This window comes from Herpailurus yagouaroundi, unplaced genomic scaffold, assembly GCF_014898765.1.
Source record: "Herpailurus yagouaroundi ecotype Mexico unplaced genomic scaffold, PumYag 141, whole genome shotgun sequence".
Taxonomy (NCBI): Eukaryota; Metazoa; Chordata; class Mammalia; order Carnivora; family Felidae; genus Herpailurus; species Herpailurus yagouaroundi.
In genome coordinates, this window is record NW_024412396.1 from 7753888 (window position 1) to 7764484 (window position 10597).

At 38.9% G+C, this 10597-nt stretch overlaps 1 protein-coding gene across 1 annotated transcript in view; it reads left to right on the top strand.

Annotated features, from left to right (window-relative positions):
* LOC121031376 (atherin-like) overlaps nucleotides 1-6362 on the top strand; it is a 6836-nt gene extending 474 nt beyond the window's left edge. The window contains exons 2-3 of the mRNA XM_040476476.1: nucleotides 7-299; nucleotides 6015-6362. Of these exons, the coding sequence (XP_040332410.1) occupies nucleotides 7-299; nucleotides 6015-6243 (522 nt within the window). The 3' untranslated portion in view covers nucleotides 6244-6362. The remainder of the gene's footprint in view (nucleotides 1-6; nucleotides 300-6014) is intronic.
* The last annotated feature ends 4235 nt before the right edge of the window (nucleotides 6363-10597 follow it).

Here is a 10597-nt window from a genome sequence, read left to right on the forward strand (position 1 = left end):
CCCCAGGCTCCCTCAGCCGCCCGCACGGCGCCGCCCGAGCCCGGACGTCCGCGGAGCCGGAGCGCTTCGGGCCGGGTCACCTCCAGCCCCGCCGCTCCCGGCCCGGGCCTCGGAGAAGGAGGGCGGCGAGAACGAAGCCCCTCCCCCGCCCCCTCCCCCGCATCTTCAGGGCCCCCGTCGGAGCCCCGGTGCCCCAGAGTGACCGCTTTTCAACCGCCCGTCCGCCGGGACCGCGTCCCGCCTCCCACTCCAGGCTTCCGCTCTCAGGAAGGGGGCGCCGCTCGGCAAGCGCCAGGCAGGTCAACATCCCCCACGCCGCTCGCGTGACTCGAGGCCGAGTGCCCGTTCCCCTCCCCGTACGGGGGGTGCGGGGCGCAGATTCGGCCAGAAAAACGCGGGGCGGGGAGCGCGGCCCCTTCCTTGCGCAACTCACGCCAAGGTTACAGCCACGTTTTAGGAACCTCTTCGGAAAAGCTCAAAAAAAAAAAAAAATCCCCATTTTGCAGAAAGGCTGCTATGATGGGATGGCACCCTGTGGTCAGAGAAACCCCGGAGCGTTCTCGAACGCCCTCGGTTCTACGGTCAAACCCTGCTCAAGGCAGTTTCCCCCGCGCACACCGGAGCCTGCACTTCCGGTCCCCCTGTGGGGCCCTGAACCTCCGCAACCCGGGCGCTTCCGCCCAGTCACGTGGCTGAGGGATCTTTGGAGGGCTGTCCTGTCTATATTTCCGTAGCTACTGGGGTCCTCGCTTGCTCCCGTCGTTTCTCTGAATTCCGCACTTCCTTTCATTGCATTGCTTCCTTAAACCTAGCAGGAGGTGGGGAGTGCAGTGGAGGAGGGCTAGAGGTGGAGAGAAAAGGCCCATTGAAGATAACCATTTTTTTTTTTTTTTTTTGCCTTTTCAGATCACCTACCCCTGAGTTCCCTGGACAAATTCACATCAGCAACTAAGACTTAGGCATCTTTTTTTTTTTTTTTTTCCCTTCCACGCCGGGGCCTACGGCAGTATTTGTACTTAGTAGGCCTGCCATAAATGTTGAAAGAATTCCTGAATAAATACACTGTTTCTTTGGGCACACGGTGCTTAGAGTTAGTGGGTAGCCTCAGAAATCAGCTGACCTCTGACTTGTGATGTTTTGTTGAAGCCAGTTGAGAGCTTGATAGATAAATGGTTTTTACAGACATTTTGGAAGGAAGGAAATCAATGGAGACTTGTTGAAAACGTTTTCTTGGACCAAGTCATATGTACAAAGTTAAAATGCTGTGATTTTTAGAATTGGGGGGATTTTCAACCCTTCTGCAGCTCTTCCTTTCCATTCTGGTTTCTTTTTAAAGTTTTACTTTCTGTGGTGAGAGGTCAAGGTCTTATACAGTCAATCTCTTTATTTTCTAAGTTGATTTATTTATTTTGGAGAGAGACAGAGCAAGAGAGGGAGCATGAGCAGGGGAGGGGCAGAGAAAGAGGGGGAGAGAGAGAATCCCAAGCAGGCTCCGTGCTGTCAGCACAGAGCCTGATGAGGGATCCGAACTCATGAACCAGGAGATCCTAACCTGAGCCCGAAACCAAGAGTGGGTCGCTTCACGAACTGAGCCTCCCGGGTGGCCCTGAAGTTAATCTCTTCTACCCAATTTGAGGCAGTAGCTAAGTAATTTATCTTTTGCTTTCCTGCTATGTCATAGTTTAACCCTTGATTCACTCCTGCATTGTGTCTCCTGCATCATTGAACTGCATTTGTTCTTTACAGTAACATTTGTTTTTAAATGCCATAAGAGCTTTAGAAACAGGAGAGAAATGTTATAGTTGTGAAGTTGTGAGACTGCAGTCAGTCAGCATATATTAAATGCATGTTCTAGTGAGCACCAGTTGTGTAACCCATAGACTAGTCCCTAGAGTAATGTCCCACTTTCATTGACTATAAAGTAGTGAAAATATATAATCAATAAGTTAATAACCATGAAAGTAATTTGAAAGGTTATAACTGCTGATCAAATTTAAAGCATATTTATTAGCATCATTATTAAGAGGCCTCAGAGGGATACAAATAAGACCTGTTCTTATCCTCTGGGAACTTACAATCTAGTTGAGCATAAGTAATGTGAGCATAAATTGGTAGAAATAGCTACTATGCAATATTCAGTGTCTGGCATATTGAAGACATTCAGTAAACAGTTGCCTCACATATTAACTAGCAGTCATGTCATTCTTCTAACAAGGATAATGATACTGATAAGAAATTAAGGAAGGATTAATTAGGAAAACAGTCATGGCGGAAATGAATTTGTCCTTTTTGTGTCACATAGGGAGATGGGTGTATGCAAGCCGTTTGCGTTTGTGGGGGTAAAGGTGGCGTAAATGGAGAAGAAGAAAGATATTTGGTGAGATGGAGTTTGGTGGTAATTTGTAGGAAACCTTAAAGACCATGCAGAGGAGTTTGTATTTGGTAACAGAAGTGATACAGACCTATTGTGGCCCTATGAGCAGAGAGTGGCATTATTAAAGTTGAGAGTTATATTTAGGATGATTCTAGCCAGCAACCCAGTATAGGGAAAATTGAGGGAGAACGAGTAGGAGAAAAGAGTTTAATGCAGTTCTGGAATGGGATATTACTAGAGAGACAGAGTTATGGCTAGGCCCTTCCTCCCCAGTTTTTATACAATGGAAATTACAGTGAAATGATAAAGTCAGTAATGAGCCTTGAATGGAACAAGAGCCACAGTACCCCTGAAATCATTCTTACCCCTTTATTCTTCATTGTTGGTGGCACTAGGAGATATTAGGTGTTGACTGATGGCAACTAATATCACGGTGCCTTCATCACCAATTAAGCTCAAGATATCTTTCTTACAGCATATTTACTCATTATTCAGCTGTGGTGGTTCTCGACTGTCTCAGTTGGGTGTGATTTTGACACCCCCCACCCCACCCCCGGCACATTTGGCAATGTCTGAAGACATTTTTTTTTTTTAATTTTTTTTTCAACGTTTTTTATTTATTTTTGGGACAGAGAGAGACAGAGCATGAACGGGGGAGGGGCAGAGAGAGAGAGGAAGACACAGAATCGGAAACAGGCTCCAGGCTCTGAGCCATCAGCCCAGAGCCTGACGCGGGGCTGGAACTCACGGACCGCGAGATCGTGACCTGGCCGAAGTCGGACGCTTAACCGACTGCGCCACCCAGGCGCCCCATGAAGACATTTTTAGTTTTAACAACTAGGGGGCCACTACTGGCATGGGTAACTAGAAACCAGGGATAGATACTGCTAAACCCCTTACGAAGCATGGGAGAGCCCGCCCCCCCCCCCCCCAGCAATGAATTATCTGGTCCAAAGTGTCAATAGGGCTGATGTTGAGAAACCGTCCGTTATGGGAATGAAGCATGAGCTCTAACTCTGGAAAGCTACACAATGAGTCCCAGAACCTAACTTCTATTACATAACAATTTCAGATGACAAAATATGTTATTTGTTTTGTGAGTCAAATGTGCCTCTGAAAATGGCAGTGCTTCTGTCTAGCCCCGAAGCCTTAGAAATAGGAAAATCAGAAGGGTACCTGCTTGGATTTTTTACTTTTTATAAAACGGAGTTAGAAATCTTCCTCAAGGATTTGTCATCTAAATGTTATTTATTAAATTGATAAAATGTGCCTTTGGAGTTGCTTAGCAACTTATGGAAAGCTTGCTTTTTAGAAGTTCATTTGTTTGTTTAAAACTAGGGTAGGTTGCATATTATTAGCTACATTACATAAATCAACAAAGAAATGTACACTGAAAATGGAATAAGATGTTTCAACACATTTTCTGCTCTCCGTGTCTGGCAATTAAAACACTCTAATTGTCTGGTAGAATTGCGTGAAGTATTTGACAAACATTATTTATGTATGAAACTTCAACATAATATTGAGTATGTAAGGGAACCAAAGGGGAAAAATTAAGCAGGTTTGTCATAAAGTATGTGTTTATCGTAACCTTTCTTCTTCAAAAATCTTATCTACTAAGTACTTTTATCAGACACTAATTATACTCTTTCAGAAAAGAATTTCTCCAACACCCTTCAGTGCCTGCACCCTTTAATCATATCTCATTACATCTACCTAATCCTTATCTTTTTCACATTGCCAGGGCTCATTAACAGTTTTAAAAGCCAATCTTGGACATTATTATTCCTTGTAATCGAGATGAAAATAATGCCAATAATATTTTATTTCTAAAATATAATGGATCATTTAAAATTTGTTCTGAAGCCATTTCTTCTTTAAATATTAATGAGAAATTAACTTTCAAACATGCATTAAGCTAGCAGGAATGGTGAGATGTGTCTGAAAACCCTGAAGCACCTTTTCGAAGGAGAAGTTATTTTTATAAGCTGTTTTAACAGTGGATCATCAGTCACTTTGAAGGGAAGTGATCCTTGATTAACAGTTGGCTGATATTGTGTTTCCACAGATGTGTAACAGCAATACAGGTGCCACCTATGAAACAGGACAGGTAATTCACGAGATCTGAGCACCTTCTTTTGCTGATTGAAAATATAAAAGTTTGAATGGGCTTTCATTTTTGTGTATTGTTCCATTTAATTGTAGACAAGGCAAACCAAATGCCCCAATCAAATTGTGAACTATACGTGGGTACCATGTTTCCCATACATTTAAAGAAAAGATTGTATGGCTGGTTCTTTATTCTTTTTGATATCCCCTTTTTAGAAAAGGGAACCTGAGAGACAACTGGGTGGTTCAGTTGGTTAAGTGTCTGACTCTTGATATTGGCCCAGGTCATGATCTCACAGTTCATGCTTGGAGTCTGCTTAGGATCCTCTCTCTTCTCCTCTCTGCCCCTCCCCACTTGTAAGCACATGCATTCTCTGTCTTTCATTCAAAATACATAAATACACTTAAAAAAAGAAAAGGAAACCATGGATCAGATTTGCAGTTACTTGATTAAAATAGAGCCTCTTGATAATGACTTTTTAGTCAAATCCCACCCCTGGGAGTACAGCTACATAGGACTAACACATTATTCTAAAAAATGAAAGTTTCCTCCATGGTTATAATTGAGTTTGAGATTCTTTCTTGAAGATAATTGTTGAGAGTCTTAGGAAAAGCTTCATGGTCCATTGTTTATTATGCATATACTATTAAGTCATCGTATTTGAAAAAGAAACACAAACCTAAAGTCATTGTTCCCCCAAACCCAGCTTTTGTACAAGCACCTCAAGCTGCTATTCAGTAGTAATGGAGCTGTAATAAAGCTTTCATTTTTTTTTTTTCATTCATTAGTTCTGCCAGACTGTAATTAGCTCTTATTTTGGGTGTTTTATTAGATTTTTATTTTCTTCAGCTTTTTCTTTGGAGTGTATATATATATTTTTTTTCTTTTAGAGTTTTATGTTCTGATTTCTGTCCACTGATATGGTTCAGTTTGTTGTTGACTATAGGAAACTGTTAAGAAGAATCAAGTGAAACCATGATAGTTGGTGAGTTTTTTATGCTGTCTTATCTTTTACAGTTGCTAAAAGTAGAGTAAGATAATTGGAATTTTAGGATCTGCCACATTTTTTTGAAAAATTATTCTTGGCATTTTTTTCTTTCAAATTCTTTTAATTTCTTTGTTCATAATTTTTGGGGAGGGTAGTTTTGCATATGCTCAATTATACACAACAATTTTTCATATGTTCTTCTTTTTTTTTTTTTTTTGTTTTTACTTTACCAAAATAGTTTAGAGTATTCAGATCTTACCAAACTTTTACAATGACACCACAGACGACGCTTACTTTAATGGAATTCCCTCATTTTATTATCAATTCTAGTAAAAATAAAATTTGGTAAATGTAATAACATTCGATACCGCCACGACACTTACACAAATTAGAAGTCTGGTATTGATATCGTTTAAAGTTGTTTTTGCTTTTGTAACTTCATTTTTATATTTGTCTATTTATATTTGTCTTATTATGAAGAAGTTTTGCCTTTTCTGTATTGATCACTTATTTTCTTGTCCTCTTCATGTTGTTTTTTTCAGAGGTTTCTCATTGGTCAGTACCATGGAGGTTGACAGTCTGATAGCCCCCTACACGTCAAAGCATATCTACTCATCCGTGTGCTGTTGTCAATCCGAGGTTTCCAAATATGTGTTCTCCAACTCAAAGAAAAGTAGCTGGATCCAGGCATCTCCCGAGAAAGCTGCTTCAGCATTTTTCTTGGTTTTTGTTTTTGGAATACCTCTTTCTACAGGAGTCTCCAGACTCTAAAGTAATAGAATAGTTCCTAAGTCCATCCAGCTCTTTCCCGTGTCTGAATTCTTGATTCTCTTTCCCACCCCCGGGCTCACAGATAAAAAAGAAACAACAGTAAAGGAATAAAAATTGTTCGTTTCTGTGTGACTGAATCATTCTAGTCTTGCAGCACCCTGGTGGGTTGATCAACTTTGTTATTGCCTTTACTATCTCCCACGTACTTGTTTGTGGGCAAGTGCTCTTCTTGGCACTTGCCTCTTTGGAAAAAAAGAACTCCAGGACGGTGGCACTAGACTTTGCTCTTGAAGTGCATGGCGTGGTGGCAGCATGAAGCCTGAACAAGCTTAGTTTTTCACTGATGGGGAGAAACTGGCATAGCACCACCCTTCCCTGCCATTGTATGGCAGCTTTGATGAATTCTGGGCCACACTTCCGTCCAGAATAACCGTTCTAGCTTAGCATGGGGTTTGGTAACTTCATAAAGAGAAACACGGTGCCTCCTGTAGGAGGAGTTTGGAGAGCTTTACCCCAGCAATCAAGATGTGTGTTAAGATGATTAACTGAATCCTGTGGATACACTGCTTCTACACCAAGTGAAAAAAAAAAAAAAAAAAAAAAAAAAAAAAAACAGCTGCTATTACTTACCCTCATAATTTCTCATCGATAGGAAGGAGTTTTCAGTGTGCATTATCTCATCCTGGAATGAATTCTTTCAATTCTTGTCATTTAAAAAAAATGTAGACAATTATGAGAGAGGTATTGGCAAAAAAAAAAAAAATTGAAATAAAGGACGCAAGATGAGGTTGTCTTTGGATGGTTGCATTTCAAGATCAACACAAAATAGATCAGTTCAAGGATGTGCAAAATTCTCTTAAAAGTACACATAAATTCTTGTGCAGCAGGGTTGACATAAACTAATTGAAGGTATTGACATATCCACAGGAAGAATTTTAGCCATGAAATCAGATAACAGAGAAGTCAGAAGCAATATGGGCAAAGCCTACCCAAATATGGTTCAGAGATGAGGGACTGGCGCTTAATTCCATTGAGCCTCAGTCCCAAAGACCAGGCCATTCATACTGTGAATGAATATCAGGCTATTTATACTTGATGCTATTAAATATTCTATCCACAAAAATATTTTTATTCTTGAATCCATGTTTTTCAAGCAATATTATGATTATTTAGCTTCCAAAGTATCTCTGCTCTAAGGATATATATTAATCACATTAATTTCATATATATCATTTATAATGGCAGTTTAAGTTTAGGTGAGTAATTACTATATCCCAGGCCTTCAAGTGAAGTTTTTTTTTAATTTAAATTATTCATCATAAATGAATGATTTGATTTGTGGGCTAAAACAGTAATGATTACTGTGCCTCTACCTTTAATAGATGGATTTTTTTAGCATGTAGATCAAATCAGGGTATAAGATTTTCACTATGAGGGGCAGATCCAGGATTACAATATTTTGGCTAAAGTCAACTCTGTTGGCCTTTTCTGAGATGTACAAAATGAATATACAACTATGTGATTCTGTTTGTGGGTAGGAAAGTAGTTGAAGGAAATTATCATTGCTCAAACAGTAGTTTTTGTGAAATCAAATATTACCCTGAATGCAATATTGTATGTTAATAGGGTAGCCCTGGAGTCAAAAAGACCTTTTGAATGCTGGGTTCACCAGTGGTTAGCCATGAGATCATCTTAGCTTTCACGGACATCAGTTGCCTCTATAAAATGAGTATATTATCAAAATTCCTTCATAGGGTTACTTTGAAATTAAAGGAGATAATTCATATAAAATGCTAAGCACTATGTTCAGTATGGTATGAAATGAATGGCAGCTAATGCTTTAAGCATTTATCAATAATATTAATATTATAATAAGCTGATATAAATTCAGCATATGACTGGGGAAGTAAGAGTTTGGCAGGGACCGACTGCAGAGTACTTGAGATCATATACATTGACCCTTGAACAATGCAGGGGTCAGGGGCACCAACCCCACCCAGTGCAGTCGAAAATCTGCGTGTAACTTTTGACTCCCCTAAAACTTGACTAAATACCCTACTGTTGACAGGGTGGATGCCTTACTGATAACATAAACAGTCAGTTAACACATGTTTTATATGTTATATGTGTTATATATACTCTTTTCTTATAATAAGTAGGCTAGAGAAAAAATGTTAAGAAAATCATAAGGAAGAGAAAATACATTTATAGCACTGTACTGTATTTATCAAAAAAAAAAAAAAAACCACACATATAAGTGGACCTGTGTAGTTCAAATCTGTGTTGTTTGAGGGTGAACTGTAGTTTCTAAAAACTATTCCTAATCTAATATTTACATCCAATACAATTGCCATCTTTTCCCTCCTCCAAAGTACCAAATTTTATTTTGTCCCCTGTAATTCTTATTATTCATAATATATGAGAAACAGATAAATTAATGAGTAACTTTCTAGCCTTTCCCAAGTTGCAGTGGCTTAATATTATAAAGATTTATTATTCCTTTGGGGCGCCTAGGTGCCTCAGTCATTTAAGCATCTGACTGTTGATCTCTGCTCGGGTCTTGATTTCAACGTTATGTGTTCAAGTTCCACGTTGGGCTCTACGCTTAAAAAAAAAAAAAAATATTACTCCTTTATGTCACATTCTAGTGTGGGTCAGAAAGATCGTGGGGGTGGGTCTTTGTTCCATCCAGTCACTCAGGGACCCAGTGGTGGCTCTCCCGTCTTCTTCCAGAGGCGTGGAGTCCTCCACTGGACACGCTGTACTAGACAGGGCAGGAAGAAAGCTTGTTGAGGATTTTGAACAATAATACCTTACCACTGGTCCAAAGTCAGTCACATGGCCCAAGCTAATTGCAAGGGAGGTTTGGGAATGTAATTTAATTGCGCATTAAGGAAGAATATAAATGGGTTTGCTGAACATTCAGCATTATCTCTGCTTTACCAACCATCCAAACACTTCCACCAACAAAACTCTTATGATTCTTCTCTAACTTTTCATTAATTAAAGATGGTAAGGAACTTTTGCTTACAAAGTTTATTTGCACATAATTTTATAGAGCAAAATATCTCATATTAGAAAGGCTTTATCAACAAGGATTGGAATCTGGGAAGGCTTTCTATACCTTTTGCTAAGTTTTTTGTTCTATAGGAATTCTCTGGGTAACCTCGGGGAACATTTCTCCTACTTCATTTCTACTTAAAGCTCATATATGTGAAAGAGATTATATCCTCAAATGAGCATTTTCCTTGCTTTTATCATCTTGTGTCATTATCTCAACGTTCTTTTATTATAGTTGTTATTGAGAGCATACTTTCAGATTTAGCATGGAGATTAACTGTAAAATAAGTAAATAGCAAATTGTTTTGTTAGAATGAAGTGTAAAAGTCAATGCTTTTAAGAGTTCTTTTTCATTGTTAACTGCTAATTCTAAGCGACTACAATACTCCAAAAAGTACAGATTGACAACCTTACATTTAAGAATTTTTTTTTCTATGAAGAGTTGCTGTGACAGTAAACTTTACACATAGTACAAGCTTTGCTATGATACTTCAAAATATGACTTCTTCTAAAGTTTCACTTTACTGATGAAAGAATTCCTTATGTTAAAACCTATGTAGCACACAGATTCCCAGGCACTCTCCAAAAGACAGACTTTTAATGTTTTCTTGATGGTGCTTATTCTTCATGGCAAAAGAAAGAGAGTCAAACTCCCTATTTATTTTACACTTTATCCAACAAATCACAAATGACAGCAACTAGCACTCAACACTCACATTTTAGTAATACTAATAATCTGTTGGTGACTGGCTGTGTATATTAAATGATTTCATTGCCACTAAGTATTAATACTATTTTGAAGGTATAAATATTTTAATTACTTTCTCATAATTAATATGTAATTGGTCTTATGTTTTGATATTTTTGATATTTTATTAGAAATCAAAATAAAAACTTACAGAAATCAAACTATCCCTTATTATTCTTGTTTAATCAAAAGATATTTTTGTGACACTCATTTAGGTACATTCTTAAGTGGCCATTTTATTTAAAAAAAACTTTCTTTTTATCTTTTTAAACATTTTTTTTAAATAACTGTATTTTTTTAAGTGTATTTATTTTTGAGAGCTAGTGAGAGCAGAGGAGGGGCGGGGAGAGAGGGAGACAGAGGATCTGAAGTGGGCTCTGTGCTGACAGCAGAGAGCCTGGTGTGGGACTCGAACTCAGAACCAGGAGCCCATGACCTGAGCTGAAGTTAGCTGCTTAACTGACTGAGCCTCAGGCACCCCTTAAAGATTTTATTTTATTTATTTTTAAGAAGGCTCCATGCCCAATGTGGGACTCAGATTCAAGA